Source organism: Bufo gargarizans, chromosome 5, assembly GCF_014858855.1.
Source record: "Bufo gargarizans isolate SCDJY-AF-19 chromosome 5, ASM1485885v1, whole genome shotgun sequence".
In the NCBI taxonomy this organism is placed as follows: domain Eukaryota; kingdom Metazoa; phylum Chordata; class Amphibia; order Anura; family Bufonidae; genus Bufo; species Bufo gargarizans.
Window position 1 is genome coordinate 317534738 of NC_058084.1, and position 27834 is coordinate 317562571.

At 40.9% G+C, this 27834-nt stretch overlaps 1 protein-coding gene across 4 annotated transcripts in view; it reads left to right on the plus strand.

Annotated features, from left to right (window-relative positions):
- FARS2 (phenylalanyl-tRNA synthetase 2, mitochondrial) overlaps positions 1–21031 on the plus strand; it is a 394255-nt gene extending 373224 nt beyond the window's left edge. For all 4 annotated transcript variants that reach the window (XM_044293989.1, XM_044293991.1, XM_044293988.1 and 1 more), the window contains one exon: positions 20204–21031. In XM_044293989.1, coding sequence (XP_044149924.1) covers positions 20204–20342 — 139 coding nt within the window. In that variant the 3' untranslated portion in view covers positions 20343–21031. The remainder of the gene's footprint in view (positions 1–20203) is intronic.
- Positions 21032–27834: the final 6803 nt, after the last annotated feature.

A 27834-nucleotide genomic window follows, 5' to 3' on the forward strand; every position in this document is an offset into this window, starting at 1 on the left:
CCCTAGCTTACGTACGTGCAGGGGCCTAAAGAGAGGAAACAACAAGGGGAGAAAACAAAAGACAAGGACAGAAAGCACAGAAGCAACAAGCTTCCCAGGCTGGGTAAAACCATTACTGAAACCAATGGAAGCCAAAGTCTAGACCCAGGAGGTAACAATTGCACAAAGGGGTAATTCAAGATAGAAGTCAATACAAGCCGAGGTCTGGATCCAAGAGGTCGCGTCAGTAGAAGGGGTAACACAAGATCGAAGTCAAATACAAGCCGAGGTCAAGTAAAAGTAGTCACACATGCAGAGAACGCTAGTGAGGTAACAAGACCAATCACAGGCAACCTGTGACCAGCAGGTTACCTGTTTAAATAGGTCTAATTGATGGGTCACGTGACGTGGCCAGCGTCACGTAACCATGTCCAGCACATCAATACACCTGAGCTCTGACTCATTTATATGAGCTCTCAGTTCCCCCCTGCTCGTTGTCTAGGGAAGAGGCGTGCGCAGCCGGGTCCTCTCCGCCCCCTTGTTACCATAGAGCCGAGGATGGGATGGGATGCAGGCGGCGCTGCAGGGAGAGAGCGCATCGCTGGCTCCCTGTTACAACAATTTTTTTTTGCTCAGGTATCAACATTTGTGGTACCCTTTGGGAACTGACCTTTGACATCATCAAAACATCATGGCTCATATTGGAAACTGTGCAAACTGAAATGCGTAATTCATGAGCTATAACACTGACTTTGACCCAACAATCTTCCACAATCATGGCCTCCAATTTACAGTGCATTTCCTCTGAAGATGCTTTAACAGGTTGCCCTGAACAAGGTTAATCTTCACTTGATTCCCTGCACCATTTAAATCGCTTCATCATCACCATATACAGCAATCATCCATTCATGGATTTCTTTAGGCTTCTTTTCTTCCTTTGTAAGGAATTTAATCACAAATCCTTAATTTTCTTTGTAGACTTGCACTGTACTGCACTTGCCATCCTGTCACTTCCAGTGCTTTCATCAGACTGAACTGCTATTGTGTATGTTGCATGTCCAAACATGTCTCAGTCTGTACAGACAAGTTCAGCTCTCTACCACTGACAGAAAATACTGGGTTAGATAACTCATATGTACTGGTGACATCATCGTGGGCAATCTTTGGATGTCTGTATACCAGCACATACACCGAAACTCTCAGGCATAAACAAACCTTTTTATCTGTAGTGTAGCCTGCAAGACTATCCTACATGAATGGCTTCAAACATATTATATGCGACTTAGTCATTAAACAGTCTTTCACAATTTATGAACTCAGCCAAGCATATTTATCGCCTGTTATTCGTGCATACCCAGTTGAAGTTTTTTTTCCAGGACTTAGATATAGATAACCTATCCTCAGGATAGGTCATCAAAATCAGATCAATCGGGATCCGACCCCTGCACCCCTACCAATCAGGAACTTTGACTATCAGAAGGAAGGAAGCAGACAGCTCTGTACACTGTTTAGAGGCTGTATTGAGTTACTGTAACTCAGTTTCTATGCTAGAGAACTAGGTAAAGCGTCCTAAGAAGAACAGTCTAGAAAAGGAGTAGAAACTGTCTGAAAAAGACAGATCACAAAGACACAGTACTGGAGCTGTTTGGCAGACCTAGTCACAATACTCAAGCACTGTTTGAATCTCCAGGAGATTTGAATTATGCTCAAACAGGAATCCAGATGGCTTCCATAAGACAGCATTGGTCATTGTGGTTAAGGGCAAGTTTAGAGGACAGAATATCAGCCACCAGTGGTAATAAATGAAAGAGTAGCACAAATTCTTCAAATTGTAAATCAGCAGCCAATTGTAGTCAGTTCGTATAAAAACAGCAGAATCCCAATATTACCATTCAGGTTGAATACAAGCATGTCTCAAGTCCTCCAGAATGAAAGTTGTTTATACAGTCTCTTTATTATGGGGGTTGTAGACCTCTCTCTATGATGTCTTCAGTATATGTTCCAATGAATTGGGGTTGTCTTCATGAGACAAAACGTTTTATTTATAATTACACGCATGGACAAAACTGTAGAGATTAGAAAGAAATTTATAGACAAACATTGTAAAGTTGAAGGCTAAGACCATCTCCAAACAGCTTGATATTCCTGTTACTACAATTGCACATGGCTGCATGAAGAAAACTGATGACAAATCGAAGAGACAGAAAATACGAATGGTAACTAAAGAGCCCAGAACAACTTCCAAAGAGATTATAGGTGAACCCCAAGATCAAGGTACATCAGTGTCAGATGTCTTAACGAAAGTGGACTTAATGGAAGATGACCAAGGAGGAAACAACTGTTGAAAGCAAATCATACAAAAACAAGACTGGAATTTGCAAAAATGCATATTGACAAGCCACACAGCTTATGGGAGAATGCCCTTTGGACAGCTGAGGCAAAACTAGAGCTTTTTGGCAAGTCACATCAGCTCTATGTTCACAGACGCAAAAATGAAGCATACAAAGAAAAGAACATTATTCCTACTGTGAAACATGGAGGAGGCTTGGTTATGTTTTGGGGCTGCTTTACTGCATCTGGCACAAGGTGTCTTGAATCTGTGCGGGGTACAATGAAATCTCAAGATTATCAAGGCATTCTGGAGTGAAATGCGCTGGCCAGTTTCGGAAAGCTTAGTCTCAGTTACAAGTCATTGGTCCTCCAACAGGATAATGACCCAAAACACACAGCTAAAAACATCCAAGAAGAGCAAAACAATGGACTATTCTGAAGTGGCCTTCTATGAGCTCTGATCTAAATCAGAAGTTTCATTGGGAGTTAGGCTTCGACTGCGTTTTTTGTCCGGCCGCCTCTCGGCATATTTGTCGTGCTGATGCTGCAGCTCCTTCCTGTCCTCATTATAGTGAATAGGGCCAGGCCGGAATTCTGACAGCACGCGAGTGCAAGCGTTTGTACGGATCCGGCAGGCTGTTCCCCTGCTTGACAAACCTAACGCTTGTGTGAAAGTAGCCTTACAGAAATCTCTTGGTTGCAGTGATTTCCTCAAAAGGTTGTGCAACAAAATATTAAGTTAAGAATACCATCATTTTTGTCCAGGCCACATTCATTCTTTTCCTTTATAAATTATTTTGTTTGTTAAACCACAATTCAAAAGCAATTTCTGATTTTCATTAGTTGAGTTTCAGTAATTTTTTTTATTTATTATTATATTATATTTTTATCTTAAAGCGGTATTTTTTAGCTCGGTATTCATAGGTTGTTTTTTTTTGGGCTGTTTTTCCTTTCTAATTATGGCAGTACTATGACATTGAATATTAATTACAAAAATATTGTTATTCTGTAGCAGTGAAAATAAATGATAATACCTACCATATATAGAAAGTTAATCCATTGTCAGTTAACTGCTACTGTGAGGGGAAGGGTAATTCTCATGATATTAGTAGGTGTAGAATAGTCATGACATTTTGACAACTCTATTGTTCTCTTGATAGGCCTGGATAAAGATGCACACAGAAGAGCAACTGCATTAATTGCTGTAATGTAATGGAGTTTCTACAGGGGGCTGTAGGGGCATGCTAAAAGCCCAAACAGAGGAAGTTGATTCTCCTTGTTTTCTTTTCTTTCTATGGTATTCAACAATGTCTTCATCAATAACAAAGTTCAAAGGCTTGAATACTTTTGTAATTCAAATACTTTATTGACCAGCATTCACATCATAAACCCATCCTCCGAACCCCACCCCTCCCCCTACTGATTTGTCCAAATACCATTTACTGTAAAGCTATCCAGCAAGCTGTTCTGGCAGAGGAACAGCCTGCTGGAGTTTACTGTATCTGGGCTATCTAGATACCGCTGTGTACTGCCAGACTCCATTGACTATAATGGAATCCCACGGGGAACTGGACGGTTTCTAGCATGATCGCTGGGTTATGGCCAGACATAAACCAGCGCTCATGTCAGAAACTGGCCAGATCCCATTGCAGTCACTGTTGCATGACAGTATCTGATATGGCTGGATATGGTGAACGCTGCTGGAACACCTTGATGGATAGCTTTACCTTTAGGTAAGGAAATAGCCTAAGGGCAATACTTTTTTGCCCAAATGGTTTGTCACAGTTTGTTCACTGTGACACTGTGTTGCGGTGTAGGCTGGATGCCGGCGCTGTTGCGTACTGGCTGCACTATTGTATGGATGTGTGTCTATAGCTGTGTGTTGGTGTGGGAGTACATGTCCTCTTGTTGCTCCCTGTGGTCTGTGTTTGTCACTGTTCTCTGTGTCCCTTGTTTGCCATGTGGGCTAGTCATGTGAATGTGTATCTAGGACCAGGTGTTGGTGCGGCAGTGCACATTCTCCTCTGTTGTGAATACTGGCCACTGATACTTGGGTGCACCATTGCTACTGTGTTTGCTAGTTGCCGAAGTGTTGTGAATTTGTGTCTAGGGCCGTTTGTCGGTGCGGCAGCGCATATTCTCTGTGGTCAATGCGTGCTGACAGTGGTGGCTTGGGTTGTGAACAGTGTCTGTTTCTAGTTTTGTCTGGTCCCTGTGCAGTTAAGTTCCCCAGGCTTAAATCTGAATCTGTTTCTGTTTCAAGCCTGTATCATTAATGACCATCTTTCAGTGTAATGCAGCTACCAATTTTCCGATAAACAAGCAAACGTTCGATCATCGGGCAATCCAAATCGTTTGACCTGTTAAAAAATTATCATTTGTAGGTGGCAGATCGTGGTGTCTGCCACCGGCAAACCATTGTACAGCATGGGGACGTGCGATGGCATACCAATTGCTCTTCCCCATGCTGCGGAGGAGATCGCTGCATGTAATAGCAGCGGTCTCCTCCGCTAGCTTGCAGACGATTGCCAAGAGGGACCGCCTCCATCCTGACAATCATCTGCCACACCTGTTGCATTACCTTTCAGTTATTGGCTCATCTGTTTCCCTATTTAGTTCCTGGATTGTATCAGTATAGGATTTTTGAATTTTGTTTTTAGTTTGTATCCAGACCCTAGCTGTGTAAAACTAACACCCTAACATTGCATAACTTTGCAATTCATTGCATTTCTGTAGCTTGTTCAGTTTCCTTGTCCTTTGCCCATCTGTTTCTGCCTTGTCTGTGGTTCTGAAGCCTGGTCTTGTGTCTGCCTTGCCTGTTGTCTAGTATGTTTACGGTTCCTGTTGTTCTGTCTGTACAGTAGCCTATAATTGTATTTCTGTTTAGGTTCCTGTTCTGCTAGTCTGCCCGTGATCTATGTTTAGTGATATGCCTGGACCACAGGTGCTTTGCATCAGCATCTCTGTTTTCTTGCAGAACAGCTGCCAAGTATACTGGGACCATCCCAGGAGGTAGTGCAGCAGTTGCCCCCTGCAGTGAAGACCACATCCCTATGTGGAGTTTAGCCCAAAGTCAAACGGTCACTTGACACAGTGTTTCCACATCTATTTTTGCAAAAAAGTTCATTGAAAAATACCTCAGTTGTGCTCAGTTGAAGGTAAAAGAAGCAGCAGAAGTTTATATATCACTGAAACTAAGGTGGTGTCACTGAGGAGGTGAAAACATAAGACACCATTCATATGTTTCACAGACATCAAAACAAACTAGAGGGGTTGTCTTCTTTAAAAAAAACTAAAAATATTTTCATATGCCCTGTTAGGAATTTCTCCAGAATTGACCAAAACTAATTGTTCAAAACAGTAGACCGTTGTAATGAACATACCTTGAGATTTTATAGACCTTACATAAATGTATATGACATCTTGTCTATTGACTGCCACCTGTATATGTTTTTGCTACTCTGGCTGCTAAATATGCGTTTTGGGTCAGAGATAAGTACAGCCATGTGTATGGAGGTATATTAACATCCTGTGACAACAACACAAAGCCCTAGGCCCTCTGTGTGTTGCCTTATAGTGCATTACCATGTTCATTTTGGGTGCCATATTAGTTTTGTGTGTGTTTTAAATAGTTGTCTAAGATTTTCTTTTTATGTTTCCCTCCACCCCAATGGAACCTGCGAAGAAAGTAAAAGTTATCTGCTCCCTGTTGCTCAGTTTGGGCTCCATGGCTTCCAGGCTGTCTTTACTGGATTTTTGGTCACCTCCTGAAAAATTCCTGCATTTCACATGTTTCACTGCAGTCAGGGCCGGTTCTAGGTGAAATGGGTCCCTGGGGCAAAAAACAATAAGCCCCCCCCCCCCCCCCCGCACAGCGCCCCATACCTCTTACATCCAGTGACATCTCTTTTTGTGATGTTCTCTGTCCTCGTCTTCTTCCTTCAGACCAGACCACCATTTTGTTGCCATTTTCCATCTCTGCAATTTGACAACCCAAAAAAATCTTAGTTTACTACTTTTCCATCATCCTCCCATCTTCTGGACAAATCATCCTACTACCCCCAATACTGTGCCACTGTGCTCCCCAATACTATACTGCAGAAACAGATAATACTAGTACCACACAGAGCCCCCCATATAAAATACCCCTTCTTTGTTGCCTCAGTAGAATCCCCCATAGTACTCCATAATAATGTGCCAGTATCAAGTGCCTCTCTTCCACCCCCCATGTGCCAGTAACAAGTGCCTCTCTTCCACCCCCCATCTGCCAGTACCAATTGCCTCTCTCCCCCCCATGTGCCAGTGACAAGTGCCTCTCCATGCCCCCCATGTGCCAGTAACAAGTCCCTCTCCATGCGCCCCATGTGCCAGTAACAAGTGCCAACCGCCAACCCCCATGTGCCAGTATCAAGTGCCAAACCCCCCCATGCGCCAGTATCAACTGCCAGCCCCCCCATGTGCCAGTATCAACTGCCAGCCCCCCATGTGCCAGTATCAAGTGCCAACCCCCCCATGTGCCAGTATCAAGTGCCAAACCCCACCCCCATATACCAGTATCAAGTGCCTCCCCTCCCCCGATGTGGCAGTAACAGATAGTCTGGTATAAAAATAAAAAAAAAAGCACTTATACTTACCTCCATCACACAGCGATGCAATGCAGGCCTCTTTCGGCATGTGTCCCGTGCTGTACTGCAACGGCCTCTGATATGCCTCTCCCTACCCTGCCCCACAGCACAGCCATCTGTATCGCTGTCCTGAGGATGGCAATACAGATGACTATGGAGATGAACGCTTCCACAATGGAAGCGTTCATCTCCCTGTGACCTACCGTTAGTTGCGGGCCGGTGTCGGGTGGCGGGCTTGGGGGTCTCTAAGGACTCAGGGGCAATTTCCCCCCTTGCCTATATGGAAGCGCCGGCCCTGACTGCAGTTAATGACTGGTCTCAGCAGTGACATGTTACCAAGTGACACCCACAGCTGGTGCACCTTCTGCTACTGCAAGTGGCCTTACAGAGCTTCACTGTGAACTGTCTCTGCATTGAACTGCTTCATAGCTACTGCCCTCTACACTTCTACAGCTGTCATTCAGCAGAGGGGAGGGTCTGAGAGCACTCCATAGTGAAGCTCCGCCTACTGTATGCGGGAGCGGAACCTGGAAGAATAAAAGTTCATATTCATAGTACTCTTGATGATAAAACCTCCACAAAAGATGTGCTGTCAGCAGTTTTGTATGGCCAAAACTGCTGACAGACTTCCTATAAAAAAGTGATCGCCACAGAATTTTTAATCTATTAAGATTTAGGAAATTAGATTTGCCCAAAAAATATAAACTGTTATATAATGTAAATAGAAATTTCTGGAATGAGAATAGTAGGTTTGTCTTAGAATTATAGGCTTGAAGTGTTTAATTATTGCATTGTCATTAGGCATAAATGCACTGTTCTTAAAGAAGGTATCTAAATAATTCAATACGCACACATTACACTATTGAATGAACACCTTAACTCCTTAAGGACACAGGCTTATTTCACCTTAAAGGGAATCTGTTACCTATTTTGACCATATAAAACCGTTAACATAGCAATGTGCAATAAAGTACCTTCATTCCAGCATGTGTCCTCTTTCTTTTATTCAACTTTTCATTCTGTCAAAATTGCGATTTTTCTGATATGCAAATGAAGTCTCAAGGTGGCCAGAGGGGTGTTATTACTCTGCTCTAGTGCCCAGTAACGCCCCCCCTGCAGTGCCCAGCCCACCTTTCTTCCAAGCCCAGCACGCCTCCTAAGAAATAAATGTACTCCCACATACTTGCCGAATGGCGACGCCCCCTCCACTACGTCATTTAATGTATTCACTGCACCGTCCTTGCTTCCTCCTCTCTTGGCCCCCGAAATCCCGTGCAGGCACAGTATCGCTGAGTGCCTGTGCCTGTACGATACTCCTGCTCTAAAGGGCAACAGCCTCAATACTGTCACTGGGCATGCGCCGAGCCCGGTGACGTAATCAGAGCGCTGTTGCCCGCAGGAGTATCGTACAGGCGCAGGCACTCAGCGATACTGTGCCTGTGCGGGATTTCGGAGGCCAAGAGAGGAGGAAGCAAGGACGGTGCAGTGAATACATTAAATGACGTAGTGGAGGGGGCGGCGCAGTTCGGCAAGTAAAAATACCAAATTTGCCAAAAATAGTTATTACTTTACATTCCCAATATGTCTACTTCATGTCAGGATCATTTTGGGAATGACATTTTATTTTTGGGGGACGTTACAAGGCTTTGAAGTTTAGAAGTAAATCTTGAAATTTCTCAGAAATTTTCAAAAACCAACAGTTCAGGTCTGAAGTCACTTTGTAAGGCTTACATAATAGAAACCACCCAAATATGACCCCATTCTAGAAACTACACCCCTCAAGGTATTCAAAACTGATTTTACAAACGTTGTTAACCCTTTAGGTGTTCCACAAGAATTTATGGAAAATAGAGATGCAATTTAAAAATTTCACTTTTTTGGCAGATTTTCAATTTTAATATTTTTTTTTTTTCAGTTACAAAGCAAGGTTTAACAGCCAAACCAAACTCAATATTTATGGCCCTGATTCTGTACTTTACAGAAACACCCCATATGTGGTCGTAAACTACTGTACGGGCACATGGCAGGGCGCAGAAGGAAAGGCATGCCATACGGTTTTTAGAAGGCAGATTTTGCTAGAATGTTTTTTTTTGACACCATGTCCCATTTTAAGCCCCCCTGATGCACCCCTAGAGTAGAAACTCCATAAAAGTGACCCCATCTAAGAAACTACACCCCTCAAGGTATTCAAAACTGATTTTTACAAACGTTGTTAACCCTTTAGGTGTTCCACAAGAATTTATGGAGAATAGAGATACAATTTCAAAATGTCACTTTTTTGGCAGATTTTCCATTTGAATATTTTTTTCCAGTTACAAAGCAAGGGTTAACAGCCAAACAAAACTTAATATTTATGGCCCTGATTCTGTAGTTTACAGAAACACCCCATATGTGGTTGTAAACTCCTGTACAGGCACACGGCAGGGCGCAGAAGGAAAGGAATGCCATACGTTTTTTAGAAGGTCCATGTCCCATTTGAAGCCCCCCCTGATGCACCCCTAGAGTTGAAACTCCATAAAAGTGACCCCATTTTAGAAACTAGGGGATAGGGTGGAAGTTTTGTTGGTACTAGTTTAGGATACATATGATTTTTGGTTGCTTTATATTACACTTTTTGTGAGGCGAGGTAACAAGAAATTGCTGTATTGTCAGTTTTCTTTTTTGTTATTTACAACATTCATCTGACAGGTTAGATCATGTGGTATTTTTATAGAGCAGGTTGTCATGGATGCGGCGATACCTAATATGTATACTTTTTATTTATTTATGTAATTTTCACACAATGATTTCATTTTTGAAACAAAAAAAATCATGTTTTAGTGTCTCCATATTCTGAGAGCCATAGTTTTTTTCAGTTTTTGGGCGATTGTCTCAGGTAGGGGCTCCTTTTTTGCGGGATGATGTGACGGTAAGATTGGTGGGCGTACGCCTTTTTGATCGCTTGCTGTTGTACTTTTTGTGATGTAAGGTGACAAAAAAATGTTTTATTTAGCACAGTTTTTATTTTTTACAGTGTTCATCTGAGGGGTTAGGTCATGTGATATGTTTATAGAGCCGGTCGATACGCACGCAGCGATACCTAATATGTCTATTTTTTTCCCCTATTTAAAAAAAAAAAAACTTTTTGGGGGGGGGAAATAACGTTTATGTTTTTACTTGAAACATTTAATTTTTTGGGGGAAAACTTTATTTTTTCTATTTTTTTTTTCACTTTATTTTTTTTTCCACTTTGGGACTTCAACTTTTGGGGGTCTGATCCTTTACAATGCATTCCAATACTTCTGTATTGGAATGCATTGGCTGTATGAGTACTACTGTGTGTATTACTCATACAGCTTCCTGCCTGTGAGATCCAGGTGGCTGGATCTCACAGGCACCTCACAGGCACGTCACAGGAAGGCAGCGGCGGTGCCTCAGGAAGGCATCACGCTGCCTTCCATGCCATCGGGTCCCCCCTACAGCCCCATGGGGACCCGATGGCACTGCCGCCACCGCAATAGGTAAAAGCTGACATGGGGGGGTCAAGAGACCCCCCCGCGCATTTAGCCGAGGTGCCTGCTCAATGATTTGAGCAGGCATCGGTCTCCAATCACCGGCCCGCCGCGCGGCGGTGATCAGAAATACATAGGGCGTACAGGTACGCCCTGTGTCCTTAAGTACCAGGACATCAGGGCGTACCTGTACAGCCTGTGTCCTGAAGAGGTTAAAGGGGTTTTCTCACTTCAGAAAGTGGCATTTATCATGTAAAGTAAGTTAATACAAGGCACTTACTAATGTATTGTTATTATCCATATTGCAAATCCATATTCATTTTTCTATCACATTATACAATGCTCGTTTCCATGGTTACAGACCACCCTGCAATCCATCAGTGGTGGTCGTGCTTGCACACTATAGGAGAAAGCGTCAGCCTCTCTGATAGCCAGGAGCATGGGAGCACACATAGGCTAGTGCTTTTTCCTATACTGTGCAAGCACGACCACCACTGATGGATTGCAGGGTGGTCTGTAACCATCGAAACAAGCAGTGTATAATGTGATGAAAAAATGAATCCAGCCAGCAAAGGAAGCAATATGGATAATAACAGTACATTAGTAAGTGGCTTGTATTAACTTCCTCGTCATGGTAAATGCAACTTACTGACGTGAGACAACCCCTTTTAACATGTGTGTTCAGTTTGCTTTACAGGAATTTTAGGGTCAGAGGAGCAATGAAATGCTACTGTGATTTAATAAGGACAATGAGTCAAATAGATACTTACATAGAGTCCAGTTAGGACTTGTTAACCCTGGGAATCATACAGCCTGGTGCCACAAAGAGACAGGAGGATTCCATAACATTTTTTTTTTTTTCTGTTGTGAATGTCAAGTTTTCATTTTTCGTAATGGAAGTAGTGGTTTTCTAGGAATAGACATTCTCCAAGGTAAAACAAAATAATCAATCTTCTCACTGATGGAAAACTTTGCTATATGCATTTGGGATTTGTTGATATTAAAGGCATATATGGGCTAAATTCTGTTCACATCTAATTGGATTTAAAGCTTGAATGCTAACAGGCTGGATATAAATGCTTCCTGAAAGGTCTTTTTGTCAATATTACTGCTCTCAAGGAATTTACAAGGAGATTGTTCACTTTATACGAGAGAAATAAATAATTTAGATTTTCACTTATATTCTTCAATCGGCTAAGTATAATATATTAACGTCTTGACATGGGTAGGATGTGATGTTGAACAGTTTATTTGAGTTAAATATAAATCGATAATGGCAGCAATGCATGCTACACAACCGCACATTTGTTGTGCTATCAAATGGAAATGCAAAAAAAAAAAAAAAAAACGGAGCACACTAGAGAGCAAAGGATTCTTTTGATTTATTCACGTCTCTTTAAACACATACTGAACAATTCTAGAGCTCCAGAGCCGTAGATTGCTTGCCGAATTTTCCCCGCACAACATTCCTTTAAATATATATATATATATATATTGTAAGAAGGCGCAAGGGACCGTATGTGTCACAGAGGTTCCTGGCCTCGGTGGAGTAAGAGACATTTTTTATGTGTCAGCAACAGTTGCTGTTTGACACCTTTCTATTTAGTATAGCTGTAATAGCTGATCCAGGATGTCTCTTACAGGGAGTAATCAAAGTGCTGGGTGGGTGACTACTCCCCACGTTCCAGGCCGGGTCTTGACTGGCCTATATTAAAAAAACAGCCCGCAGTGTCAGCTGGTGGTAATTACCTCTCTCTCTGACAGAGGAGCTCTGGCAATCGCTGGATTGGGATCTGAGCCGTGTGCTAGGCTGGAGGCCTGAGTTTGGGAGGTCTGAGCTGTCCTGAGCAATGCCAATCGGGTGTGAACGTAGACCTAGGATAACAGGTGACTCTTTCACTGTATGAACTGTCTAGGTGTGAACGAACACCAAAACTGCAAATGGTCTGTCATACTGTTTTGTTCCCATAAGTGTGAATAAAACACTGACGTTTTTGAGTTACAAACTGGTGTTTGCCTCTATACTGCATCTGCTTGTCCTGTCTACCAGAGTGAATCCCCACTATATATATATATATATATATATATAGATGTGCATAGGTTTTAGGGGAGGAAAATAAGAGAGAAATATTTTTCATCAGACCTCACAACAGACCCCCCAAATTAGACCCATGATTTTCATTTGACTTCAGATCAGACCCCCACTTCAGACCTTAGATCAGACACCCACATCAGACCTCAGATCAGACCCCCATGTCAGACCTCAGATGAAATCTCAGATCAGACTCCCATAAGAGATAAATGAACTTACCTCTCCTGCTCTGCCTATACTCTGCAGGTCTGGCAGTCTGTCCTGCAGTCACCGCTTCTGGGTCTTCTCTGGGCCCATGCTGCACTGTGACCTGACTGCGTACAACATCAGGTCATTGTGCACGTACTTGTCCTGACACTGTACGCAGTCAGGACAGTGGAACGCGCTGCATGCGGAGCAAGAGCAGTGAGTACTGTGAGCGCAAACAGCACTGCAGTCACTGCTTCCCACGCCTCTTGCATACTATTGAGTGCTTTCCTCACTTTAGGGAGAAAAATTGCATATGGTGTGTGTGTATATATATATATATATATATCAATGGAAAAACAGAGCAGCACTCCAGTAAGGTGAAAAAAAGAAAGCTGGTTATTCACCCAGTGGTGATGCAACGTTTCGGCTCCAACATGAAGCCTTTCTCAAGCGCTTGAGAAAGGCTTCATGTTGGAGCCGGAACGTCGCTTCACCACTGGGTGAATAACCAGCTTTCTTTTTTTCACCTTACTGCAGTGCTGCTCTGTTTTTCACTGATATTATCCTGGGACGCTATTCCCACTGGAGCTTGCACCCAATCTCCAATATATTCCAAGGTTGGTGCTGCCATTTATTATATACACACACACACTTTTATCTACAACCATCCTAAAAAAATTGCCATATATGACTGACAGGCAAGCAAAGAACAGCAAAAACTGATGCAGATGACACACACAAATTGCAAACTCCATGCCAAAAAATACATCCGTTAGTGGCAAATTTAGATATTTTCATTGAAACAGAGACTAACAAAATCATATTCATTATGAGTAGGCCCTATGTGAATAACATCAGACACTGCTTTTCTGTATAAGGCCTCTTTCACATGAACAATATGGGTTGTGTCCGGTATCTGTTCAGAAAAAAATGGTGGTTTTGCAAGCAAGTCTTTTCTGCAATTGCTTTCAGTGGTTCAGTTTTGTCCGCACGGGTGCAATCAGTTTTGAATGCGTTTTTCACACAAAAAACCTGAAGAATAACCATCTACATCTCCTAGCAATCATCAGTGAAAAAAAATGCATTAAATCCGGATACAATGCGTTTTTCACAGAAGCTCCATTCACATCTATTGGACCAGGGCTGCTGCAAATTTTCACAGAACGCAGAGATGATGTGTGAAAATCAATGCTCGTGTACTCAGACCTATAGAAATGAATGGGCCAGGATTCAGTGCGGATTAAATGCGTTCAATTCACGCATTGCACCTGTACGGAAAACTCGCTCATGTGAAAGGGGCCTAACAAATCTGCACTTCATGGTAATGTAAACTATAATAAGGGTTATTCATTTTTGAGCCACAGCAGAGCGTTCTTTGAGAAATTTTTCAAGATCGGACTTAAAAAAGGTTGACAATACGGGCAAACGTTAGAGTAAATGTATATAATATTTTATAGCAAAAAATGGCCAAAATAAATAAGGCATGTCAGTCTGAGTTTAAGGTTGTTTTCTGCTTTCCTTAGTAATTGAGAAGTAGTAAGATATCTCATGTGGATCACTGTATTGATCCACCAGGACATGGAGGGTGGTTATTACCAGGCCACCTCAAGAGTGGCTTCTTCTTCAATTAGTGGGGTTTGTCAGGTAGCAGAATCATCTCTAGTAGTTATTTCAATACTAATAAGAAAATTTGTGAGACATTTTTATTGATCGGAGGGTTTGCCAGATGTTCTAGGTTTCTCCTGTCCAGTTAATTTTTAATCTAATGCTGTATCGTAGAATATGTACCCCCAATACAATATACTTTTTCTCAAATTTGGAGTTTTTGTACATAATCATAGCTAAAGTCATTGGAAAAAATTAAGAAATCTTGTAGCTATAGAAAGCACAGTCAATTTGTCTAACTGCAGGGTGCTTTGTACAATCAATAGAAATATTGTAGCATGGCACATCAGATGTAGCAGATACTGACTTAAAGACAACCGTCAGGAAGTACCTGAAAAAGATCGATGCCACCAGCTCACGAAGACTCTTCATAGATCTGTAGCATTGATCTCTTTAGTTCTGTCTTGCTGAACTTGTACAGGTAAGCAGATATATTTATCAGTGTTTTCCAAGTTTAGAATAGGATCTTTAGGGATGCATAGCAGACAAGGTCCAGTACAGGCCAGTTGTCCATGTCGCGCTATAAAATTCTACCTTTGGATGTTGCTGAATGTTGTTCTAGATTAGTAAAACCTTGATGCTGCTGTGTACAGTCGGCATGTAAGTTATGTACAGTATATCCATGGTGTATCAAATTTTACAAAAATATTCCTACCATCCTGACCCAGGTGGGTTTAGCCCTCACGTTCCAGCATTGATAAAAGGGGCGTGTTTGTTATTTTCCAGAAACCATGCCGCTCTTGCCATGATCTATATTTGTTTTGCAGTTCAACCCCATCTACTCCCCCAAAGTCCCTTTCCCAAAAGTTTGTTTTCCTTCAGGAAAGGGCTTACCTGATCAAACATGACAGAATCTAACCCCACTCTGCATTAAATATACAGCAACTGCTTCATCCATATAATGGTTATCTGAATGCAGTCTTGACTGTCAATTTCTTGCCTCGTCTGGCTATTAAAACCACTTATAGGAAAGAAGCTGGCCCAGCGGTAAGCTGTACCACCAATGAAACTTGCAGCTCAATAAATGTAGTATTATATGTATTACATTTACTTGAATGGCCTACAACGATAGGCCAGGTCTTTAGGAGTGAAAGTCACTGTTATGCTGAGCAGTAGTCTCCCTCTATATAGAACGGGGTTGTCTTTGTGAGACAGTGGAGGGGGAATTAATGAGGATAATATTTGAAGTCCGTTTTCCTTGAGTCTGCATTGGCGTAATTTATGAAACAGCACACATTGTTTGTTAAATTTGGTAATTTTGGTTCCTCTTTAAACACTTTAGTCTAGAACTGCTCCTTGAGTTTTCCGCACCAGCACCTGACAGGAATGTCTCTGGGCCTTTTTTTGTTTTTGTTTTTTTGTTTGCAACTTTTAAAAAAATTAACAGTCAAATCTGGAGTGAAACTAATTAACATAGCTAACCATGCCCACTTCTTCCCCACCTTCTTTTCAAAACTGGAGTGAATGGCATAAAAATACAAAAAGTCACACAAATTTTGCACAAGTGACCTCAAAAAGTCACAAAATCTCTATTTTCTGGAGTGTGCACTGTGATAAATTCCTCCAACGTCCTCGAGTACTGTATTCGCTTAGGGGCCCTCATTTGACCGATTATTAGCCTCTGTAAAGGGATTTAAACAGATTGGAGACCATAAGAATCACATTTAGGACTTATTTTAAAAGTGTCCCTATGCTTTATTTTTCTGTACGTGTGGAAATATGATGGAGGCCTTATATGTCTGAACAAATGTGGTGTGGAATGTTGAATAAACATTTACTAGGTTTTAGGAAAGGCCCACTATTTACTGGGCCAAAATTTTGAATGTAAAATATGATTAAAAATAGGAACATGACGCTCATCACAAAAGTGGTCTGTTTTTTTAGACTAAATAATTAGCTCCCAACACAAATTGAGCAGGTTAATGGATATTGACTTCCATCTGTCTCCCAATCTGTCTTTGCCTAAAAGTTTGATCACAAACTTTATTGGAAAAAAAAACTGAAATGTATCCGTTCAGCAAAACTTTTGGACTTATTCCACAATACATTACTGCATAGCCAAAACCTATATGATAACGCAGAAATGTCATCCAGGATAATAGAAAATGATGATTTAACAAGTATAAGCAGATATCTTAGACAGATTAAACAAGTCATATATATATATATATATATATATATATATATATAATCGGTAATAGCTGCTAGCTAGCAACTAATACAGCTATTTCACTAGAGAAGCAGCCCTGATTGGTTGGATCTGAGTCTCAGGCATTGTATGTTGAGTCTGGTTTAAGTTTACAATGGGTCAGAAAAGACCATTGTATGTTAAAAATATTGTATCCTGAGAAATCACTGTACTTTTATACTAAAGGCCTATTCTCAGGATAGGCCATCAATGTCTGACAGCAGCCCGACTCCTTGCACCCCTGCCAATCAGCTCTTCTGCAGTATCTCCGATGCTGGAACTACAGCTCCATCCTTTGTGTAGTGTACACAGCAGGTTACTGCAGCGCTGCTCACTTGAATGGAAGCAGTCCTGAAGTTATCAGCTCTGTCCACTGCACCAGTGTTCCTCAGGGTCCATCTGCCGGTAATGTTTTCAGGATTTCCTTAGTATTGAGCAGGTGATATAATTAGTGTCAATGCATCAGGACTTACCAGAGGTATTCATTCTGTAGGATATTCAGAAATCATGACCAGCAGGTGGACCCTGAGGACTGGAGTTGAGGAACACTGCGCTACACAATGGAAGAATGTGTGGTTATGGTGCCATCTTCCTGAGTCAGGTGTTGGCAGAACAGTAGATTGGTGGAGGTGTAGGGTTTTGGACCTCCACTGATAAGATATTAATTTATCCTAACACCAGAAAAACCCTTTATTGAATTGTAATGATTAACATAATGCTCATTATTAATTTTCTGTGCTTCAGTTCATTAAAACAACACCTTGCTTGTTTGTGATCAGTGGGGCTTTGACTACCGGACCAATCCTAAAAATTACAAAGTGTTGGTGTATCCTACCAATTGAATCATTTTGCTGTAACAAAAGCTCTTCATGGAGGATCTGTGGTGGTGGTACAACTTCATTTGCAAACTATAGTTCAGACCTTTCCTGAGCACTAAGCAAACTATTGACTTTTTATATCTGTCTTGTACACAGTTGACCTATACTTCACAATATATTATTTACATAGGGTACTGGTTCTCTTTAAAGCAGGGGTGCACAACCTGCGCCCCAGGGGCCACATGCGGGCCCTCGATTCCATTCTGTGCAGCCCTCAACCATCTAGTAAAATACATGTATGTCTATGTCTTGTGAATGCTCATATGTATCTTTCATGTATTCTTCCCTTTAGGTGGGAGTACTAGAAGTGTAAAGAGACATTAATGGTATATACTGTATGTTCAATATGCCATAAATACAGTATTTCAGTTGGTAATACCCCTTTTAGTTTTATTGTTGGCCCTTGGAATTGGTTCAGGCTGAATATGTGGCCCCCAACCAGAAAAAGGTTGTGCACCTCTGCTTTAAAGAGGACCTGTCCCCTCTCCTGACATGCCTGTTTTAATAGTTACATGCATTTCCCATGTAATAACAATTCTGGAGCATCTATTCTTATGTCTGTATATTGTGCCATTCCTCTGTTATTTCTACCAGAAGTTATGAATTCATTGCTATTAGCCTTCAGTAAGAATACAGATGGGAGGTAACCAGTTGGGGGGGTGTACCTGCTCAGACTCACTCTATCCAATCAGTGCTGCCATATTCAGACTGTGCAGGACACACCCCTAACTGTATACCTCCCCTCTGTACCCTTACTGCAGACTGCTAGCAAATATTCATAACTTCTAGTAGAAATAATAAAGGAATGGCACAGCGTAGAGCCATAAGAATAGATGCTCCAGAATTGTTAGTACATGGGGAATGTATGAAGCTTTTAAAACAGACATGTCAGGAGTGGTGAAAGACCAGCCCTTTATGGCAACTTACTGGAAGTGCTCCACGGTATGGAGACTTATTGGCAATGCTCCATGGAAAAACAATATACAAATAGGATTTCCCAAGACGATACTCACAGTATATTATTAAAGGGGTTTTGTAATTTTTTATGTCATGGTCATATGAATAAGTAAAAACTGTATTTCTAAATTCGCTAATCTCACACACACACACTTGGGCTAATTTCATAGGATGCCGATTAACTGTTAAGTAATTTTTGGGTATTCTATGCAGATTTATCTCTGCATCTGGTTTAAAATGGAGATCCTGGGTTTTGTTTACCCGTGATTCCATGTGGATATATGAGTAAGGAGCTGTTCCTGGCTGATGCAGTATAAGTGTGTGAACAGACTCATCACGTGTAATTAAGTTGGTCAATCAGGGAAGACAGGTAGTGATATACCCAGCCCTGAATACTGCTCCAACAATAAGAAATAGGCACTAGAAAGAGGGCAGTCACTAAATAAAACTTAACTTTTAATAGTTTAAAGAGGTAAAAATTAATTAAGCCCCTACAGACAGACAAACAAATATTGACGGACTCAGAGCTCAACTGGTCATAGGTAAAGGACCGTCAGGAGCACTGAGTATAACCGTCAAAAGGCTAGGTGGGTGTCCAAACCATCTAGTAGACACAAAAAGACAAAAAACGATTGTCTCCCCATTGTAGAAAATGTGTTTCCACAAAATGGTGTAGAACCAAGTGTCACGGATGGCACCTAAATCGAACTGGCGGGTGGCTAGTGGTGCCCAAGGGGGAGGGGGGTAGTAAGTGTTAGCTAACCCTATCAAACCATACTTGGCCTAGTTCACCCTATATATTCCTAAATACGGGGTCCAAAAAACCCTGCAAGATGTGGCCCCGGCTGGAACCTGATCCTACTCTAAAGACCCTAAAAGTCCCTATACAGAGTATAAAGCATAAATGGAAAATGTACCAGATCCGGGGGCTGAAAAAGCCCGGACTATCCATTTAAAGTGGACACCATCACCTTGGTGATCCCCTCTCCCTGGTTTACAGCCATGTGCTGCCCACGGTCACCTAATAGTTACACCCCATTGCTGAGCCATATGCCTGCTTCTGGTAATATTTGTTTGCCTCGTGTCCCCTGAAGAATCTAGGGGCTCATATTGAGGAAACGTTGGGACGCCCCTTTCTTTTTCTTTTTTTCATGTGTATACCTATGTAAGCTTTTTCAGCCCCCGGATCTGGCACATTTTCCATTTATGCTTTATACTCTGTATAGGGCCTTTTAGCGTCTTTAGAGTAGGATCAGGTTGCAGCCAGGGCCACCCCTTGCGGGGTTTTTGGACCCTGTATTTAGGAATATATAGGGTGAACTAGGCCAAGTAGGGTTTGTTAGTGTTAGCTAACACTCACTACCTCCCTCCCCCTTGGGCCTCACTAGCCACCCGCCAGTCCGGTTGAGGTGCCATCCGTGACACTTGGTCTACATCATTTTGTGGAAACACATTTTCTACAATGGGGAGACAATAGTTTTTTGTCTTTTTGTGTATACTAGACGGTTTGGACACCCACCTAGCCTTTTGACGGTTATATAGTGCTCCTGACAGTCCTTTGCCTATGACCAGTTGAGCTCCGAGTCCGTCAATATTTGTTTGTCTGTAGGGGCTTAATTAATTTTTACTTATTTTTAAACTATTAAAAGTTTAAGTTTTATTTAGTGACTGCCCCCTTTCTAGTGCCTATGAACAGACTCATCATCATGGTGGCATCGATAGACTCCTGACTGTTCTTCAAGGTAGTTGAGATATTTTACAAATGTCCTCATGTATTTTCTAACTGTCTAATTTTCTTTATCTTTCAGGACCAAAAGAGTCAGCCATTGTTACCGAATTAAATATCGACACATGGAGCGCACTCTGACACAGGCAGAAGTCAGCTTAGTACATAATAAAATTGGCAGCTTGGCAATAGAAGAGTTGGGTGTGGAAGGAAGATTTTAAGATTACTCCAGTGTTTTATTTCTCTTTCCAAGCAAATTATGTCAAATTTCATTTAATATCACATCATTAAATATATGATTAAAAGTGTTTGTTTTTCTAGTTGTTTTTTTTTTTTTTTTCCAAAAAAGATTTACAACATTATTGTGTAGAAAACTATCCAATATATTGAAACGTGTATGTCTACTCATTTTAGAATTTCCTAAATTTCTAATACTGTTCATCTCATGACACTGAAGACCAGTGTGACTGTGTCCAGGGGCGTAACTACCATAGCTGCAGACAATGCGACTGCTATGGGGCCCAGGGCAAGAGGGGGCCCAGTCTTAGTTGGGATTATCTCCTCTTCTGCTGGAGGTGAAAACTTGGTTAGGACTCTAAAGGAACAATTTTAGCAAAAGAAGCAGTGGAAAAATGGCCTAAGGGTCATTGAAAAGGCTTTACCGAAACCCTTCTGTCCTTTGTGGGGAGCCTGGTTTGATCCTTGCTATGGGGCCCTTACTTCTCTATGTACGCCACTGTCTGTGTCTTGAAGAAATCTCATCTAATTTTCATTGCTGTCCCTTCTACCCTTAAACCTTTTTCCTTGACCATCACCTAACTTGATACGGATATAAGAATTTTTTTCATTTTTGTAATGATTGTATATACCAGAAAAAATTTTGTGATGAGAATAAATTCTTTTGATCATTGCCACGAATAAACTGTCATTAGTCTTGTATAGAAGTCTCATGAACTGCTTTTCAAGTGGGCTACACATTAGGTTATGTTTAGCTTTAAATTGTGAGCACTTCTCCCAATATTTAGCACCCTCTGCAGCCTTAGTCTTGCCATTGGTATCCTCTTTTCACTCCCACATTGCTAGAAATGCCTATTTACCGTATTTTATGCCCCATAAGACGCTCTTACACTCCAAGTGAGGGGTGGGGGGTAAATATTAGTGCGTCTTATGGGGCAAATATTGGAGGTGAAAAAAAAAAATGCCCATTGCATTGCATGTTGCCGGCACATTGCAAGCTGTGGTGTATAGGGATAGAAGCGCCGATCCAGACCTTTTACACCTTAGATCAGTGATTGCTAACCTTGGCACTGCAGCTGTGGTTAAACTACGACTCCCAGCATGCTCCATTTATTTCTATAGAGTTCTGAGGGCAGCCAAGCAAGGGGGGCATCTTGGGAGTTGTAGTTTTACCACAGCTGGAGTGCCAAGGTTAGCCATCACTGCCTTAGATGCTGTGGTCAATAGCAAACGCGGCATCTAAGTGGTTTACAGGGAGGGGACTTCTTCTGTCTCTCATCGGCACCCTGCAAATGAGATTGCGAGCTGCTGATTTCTTCGCATAGCAGCCTGAGACCTAATGAAGGCCCCAGGCCTGCCTGCTGTATATGCCTATTATGCTGTGCTTCTCTGACACAGTCTGATGGTGCCTGTCAATATAGCACTAACAATATAATACACTTCTGCAATAGCAGTAGTGTATTATATAATCGACTAAAAGATTGCCTGTTAAAGTCCCCTTGTGGGACTAGTAAATAGTTTAAAAAAAAAGTTTAATAAAGTTTGATTAAAGAAAAAAATCTCCAACTTAAAAATAAAATAAAAAAATTCCATTGAAAAAAAAGCTTTTCAATGGAAGAAAATTGCAAAAATAAAATACCCTCCATATATTTTGTATTGTCACCTCCAAAACGAACCACACTACACAATTATCATGTAATTTATGCTATATGGTGAACGCTGTATGATGAAATGTCAGAATTGCTGTTTTTTGCTTATTCACCACAAAAAAAAATAAATAGATGTGTTATGTACCCCAAAACTATACCAATGAAAACGACATCATTCTACACAAATCAAGTCCTCACACAGCTCTGTAGAAAGAAAAATAATAAAGTTATGGGTTGGGATATGATGATGCAAAATAAATTTTTTAAACTGTTTTGATTTTGCAAATTTAGTAAAGGGTAAAAAAACGATATGTATTTGGTATCCCTGTAATTGTAGTGACCCAAAGATTAACGTTATTTATGCTGAAAAATTGTTTGTGGCAGTATTGCTGTTCTTTTCCCATGCTCCCAAAAAAGAGTTAGTAAAAGTTAATAAATAAGTTATGGGTACCTCAAAATGGTGCCATGGAAAACTACTACTTTTATAACCAAAACAAAAAACAAGCTCTCATAAGGCTATAGCCAAGGAAAAATCAATAGTTTTAGTACTTGGAAAGTGACGATGAAAAAAATTGCTTGGTCATTAATGGGTTAACATACACATAATGAACATCGAAATACGCAATGCTCAGTGTTTTAAGAAAATTTCCAAAACCCACTTTTTTAAGGACTAATTCAGTTATGAAGTTACCCAAACCACCCATAAATGACTCCATTTTAGAAACTATACCCCTCAAATCATTCAGAACTGATTTTACAAACTTTGTTAACTTTTTACATGTTTCACAAGAATTAAATTAAAATGGAGGTGAAATTTCAAAGTTTCCTTTTTTTTGCTGATTTTATTAAAAAACTATTCTGTAAGGTAACAAGTAAAAAAACCCTCAGTATTTATTACCCTGATTCTGCGGTTTAAAGAAACACCCCATATGTGTTGGTAAACTGCTATATGGGCACACAGAATAGAAGAAGCGCCATATGTTTTTTTTTAGGGCAAACTTTGCTGGAATGGTTTTGGGCACCATGTCACATTTGAAGAGACCCTAAAGTACCCCTACAGTGGAAACCCCCAAAAAGTTACCAAATGTGGAAACTATACCCCTCAAAGAATTTATTGAAGGGTGTACTGACAGCTTTGACCCCACAGGCGTTTCTTTGAAACACATTGCTGTGAAAATTAAACATTTAATTTCCTCCATTAAAATATTGCATAAGCTCCTGAACATGGCAGTTCCCCATATGTGGTCGTAAGAATTTTCTGTAATATTTTTTGGGCACCATGTCACTTTCAAAGAGACCCTGAGGTCCCCAAAGAGTGGAAACCCACACAAGAAACTACACCTCATTTTTCCAATAAAATGGTGCTTTAGCCCTAGATTTTTCACAAGGGGTAACGAGTAAAAGGACCCTACAACTTGTTACACAATATCTACTGAATATGGTAGCACCCCATATGTGGTCGTAAACTGCTGTATGCACACACCACAGGATTCAAAAGGGAAAGAGCCCCATATGCTTTTGGAGGGCAAATTTTGCTGGAATGGTTTCTGAGCATTGTGTCACATTTTTAGAGACCCTGAGGTACCCCTACAGTAGAAACCCCCAAAAAGTGGCCTCATTTTGGAAACTACAACCCCCAATGAACTTTTCAAGGGGTGTAGTGAGCACTTTGACCTAATAAGCATTTTATAGAATAAAAAAAAAAACTTGGCTGTGAAAATGTTGCTTTAGGCTCAGATTTTTTATGGGGTTATAGGAGAAAAAGGACCCCATAACTTTTTACCCATTTCTTCCTGAATACGGCAACACCCCATATGTGATTGTAAATTGCTGCATGGGCACACCGCAAAGAGCACCATGTGCATTTGAGATCTAGTTCGGTGACTTATACAGCACTGGTCAACAACTGCAGAGGTGAAAAAGATACCCCCAAGAAGTGACTCCATATTGAAAACAACACCTCTCACAGAATTTACGAAGGGGTGTAGTGAACATTTTGACCCCACAGCAAATTATGCAAAGTGAAAATTTTAATTTTTACACAGATATGCTATCACAGTGCCCAATGTGTTGTGCCCATTGTGTGAAAAGCAAGATCTCTTATTATTATGCTGTGCTTCCTGGTTTTAGAAACATCCTACATGTGGCCCTAACAGTTTGCCTGGACATACCACAGGGCTCAGGATTAAAAGAGCACCATGTGCATTTGAGGCTCATTGTGGTGACTAACGCATTTTGTGCTGACAACTGTATAGGTTCTGGGGTGAAATAATAAATGGAACCCCTGATAAGTGACCCCACTTTGGAAACTACACCCCTACAGGTATTTTTTGTCGAGTGGAGTGAGCATTTTGATGCCACAGATATTTTGTAGAAATGAATGCAAAGCAGACCGTGCAAATAGAAAATTGCAAGTTTTTTTACAGATAAAACATTTTACTTCCCAAAATGTTGTTCCCAGCGTGTACCATATGAGACACACTGTGCCCTTTAACAGTGGTTCTATTTTGGAGTACATACAACTTTTTGATCACTTTTTATTTAGCTTTTTGGGAAGCAGGATAATTAAAAGGCAGTAATTCTGTCATGGCTTTTTGAGTTTTGTTTATTCTGCTGGTCAGTACGATTACAGAGATACCAATTTTATATATTTTTATTTTTTTATTTTAGCACTTTTACATAATCCTGTTTTTGTGTAGCAATTTTCTGTGCGATGAGTTGATGTTTTCATTAATACCATTTTGGGGTACATAGTACTTTTTGATCGCTTCCTATTACACTTTTTGTAAGGCAAGGTGACAAAAATGGCTGTTTTGACACAGTTAAATTTGATAGATCCGGTTGTTATGGATGAGGCAGTACACAATATGTTAACAATATAGAAGAAGAAGTAAACAGCGGCACTCACCAGTGTGTTGAGATAATTGCGGTTTTATTCCATAGATAAGGTGTAGCAGGGGGCGGACAATTCTAATGCACGCATTAAACAGCGACGACCGTTTCGCGCTAAACGCGCTTCCTCGGGCTGTACACAATGTTATTTTTTTTCAATATTAAACAATAAAAGCATTTTTGAAATAGAAAATCATGTTTTTGTGTTACCATCTTCTGAGAGCCATATTTTTTTTATTTATTTTTTTAACTGCTAATCGTCTTTTATGGGACCTTGTTTTTTTGCGGGACGAGTGACGCTTTCATTGGTACCACTTTTGGGTACATAGTACTTTTTGATCAATCACTATTGCACTTTTTGTAAGGCAATGTGACCAAAAAATTGCTATTTTGGCACAGGGTTTTCTTTTTATGCATGTACCTAACAGGGTACAGCATGTGATATCTTTTTAGAGCCAGTCATTATGGACACAGCAATACCTAATATGTCTATTTTTTTTATTGTACATAGCTTGATTTTTAGAAAAGGTCCATTTTTTTACTTGAAACTTAAAAAATCTTATTGTAAAAAAACTAACTTTTTTGCTGTATTTTTTTATTTTTGTCCCACAACATTTCAGGGTCTGATCCCTGTTTTAATGCGGTACAATACATGCTCTATTCTACTCCATTGACTGTCAGTGTATTACACTGACCGTTCACCTAAGGCCTCATGCAAACGACCGTTCTGCAATTTGCCCATTGGAGAAATGCCTATTCTTGCCCGCAAAACAGATAAAAATAGGACATGCTGTATTTTTTTGCGGGGCCACGGAATGGAGCAATGGAGTGCTGTCCGCATCTTTTGCGGCCCCATTGAAGTGAATGGGTGAATGCTTGTCCTAATGCGGAAAGGACCCGCTGTTTAGGATGAGTATTCTCGTCCTGCGTCGTCAGTGGGTTAAAGTTATATTTTCTTTTAATGCAGTTGTATGGAGGATATGATTAAAATGAAATATACATATTGTGTTGGGTCTCTACAGTCTGAATGACTTTATTGAAGACCCATCATTTGTTATTATTTCAGTTGTCACCTGCATAATGAGAACTTACTTGGGCTCACAGCCTACTTTCAGCATTTGGCCTTCATTGAGACGCCTGGCATGGATCCCATTTCAGGTGTTTACTGCATAAAAAACAGCCTGTCCTAAACCAACCATTTACGAGATATAAAACTCCACTGTGAACCTAATGGGAAAACGTAATGCACTTATGACTTTGAAGCGCTCTGCCAACATAGCTAATATAGAGAATATACCAATAAAGAAACTCGCAAAATAAGCCAAGGGACATTATACTGAAAATGGCATATTTAAAAACAATATGGATTTGGTTGTACTTATTCAGAAGATAACCAGTGTATATCCATGTTAAGGAGAATTTATGCTTAGACATTATGACCTGGTAAGGGTACCAAAGCTAGTACTTTATACTGTGGTGTCATTAACTTGCTACTTACAGTCATGTGAAAAAATTAGGACACCCTTTGAAAGCATGTGGTTTTTTGTAACATTTTTAATAAAAGGTTATTTCATCTCCGTTTCAACAATACAGAGAGATTAAAGTAATCCAACTAAACAAAGAAAACTGAAGAAAAGTCTTTTCAAGATCTTCTGTAAATGTCATTCTACAAAAATGCCTATTCTAACTGAGGAAAAAGATAGGACACCCTCACATGTATTCCCTCTTAAATTGGCTCAGATCTCACACAGGTATATCACACCAGGTGCACATAATTAGTAGATCGTTACTCTGCATGTTGAATAAGGCTTGCCCTATTTAAACCTCAGACATTTAGTTTGGTGTGCTCCTGACTGTTGAAGTGAGAGTGAGCACCATGGTGAGAGCAAAAGAGCTGTCAGAGGACTTCAGAAAAAAGATTGTAGCAGCCTATGAGTCTGGGAAGGTATTTAAAAAGATCTCAAAAGATTTTGAAATCAGCCATTCCACTGTCCGGAAGATAGTCTACAAGTGGAGGGCTTTCAAAACAACTGCCAACATGCCCAGGACTGGTCGCCCCAGCAAGTTCACCCCAAGAGCAGACCGCAAGATGCTAAAAGAGGTATCCAAAAACCCTAAAGTGTCATCTCGAGAACTACAGCAGGCTCTGGCTACTGTTGATGTAGAAGTACATGCCTCTACAATCAGAAAGAGACTGTACAAGTTTAACTTGCATGGGAGGTGTGCAAGGAGGAAACCTTTGCTTTCCAAGAGAAACATCGAGGCCAGACTGACATTTGCCAGAGATAAAGTTGACAAAGACCAGGACTTCTGGAATAATGTTCTTTGGACAGATGAGTCCAAAATTGAATTATTTGGACACAACAGCAGAGGACATGTTTGGCGTAAACCAAACACAGCATTCCAAGAAAAGAACCTCATACCAACTGTGAAGCATGGAGGTGGAAGTGTCATGGTTTGGGGCTGCTTTGCTGCAGCAGGACCTGGTCAGCTCACCATCATAGAATCCACGATGAATTCTACTGTGTATCAGAAGGTGCTTGAAGAACATGTGAGACCATCAGTTAGAAAATTAAAGCTGAAGCGGAACTGGACCATGCAACATGACAATGACCCAAAACATACTAGTAAATCAACCAAAGATTGGCTGAAAAAGAAGAAATGGAGAGTCCTGGAATGGCCAAGTCAAAGTCCAGATTTGAATCCCATTGAGATGCTGTGGGGTGACTTGAAAAGGGCTGTACGTGCAAGAAACCCCTCAAACATCTCACAGCTGAAAAAGTTCTGCATTGAGGAGTGGGGTAAAATTTCCTCAGACCGATGTCGAAGACTGGTAGATGGCTACAAGAACCGTCTCACTGCAGTTATTTCAGCCAAAGGAGGTAACACTCGCTATTAGGGGCAAGGGTGTCCTATCTTTTTCCTCAGTTAGAAT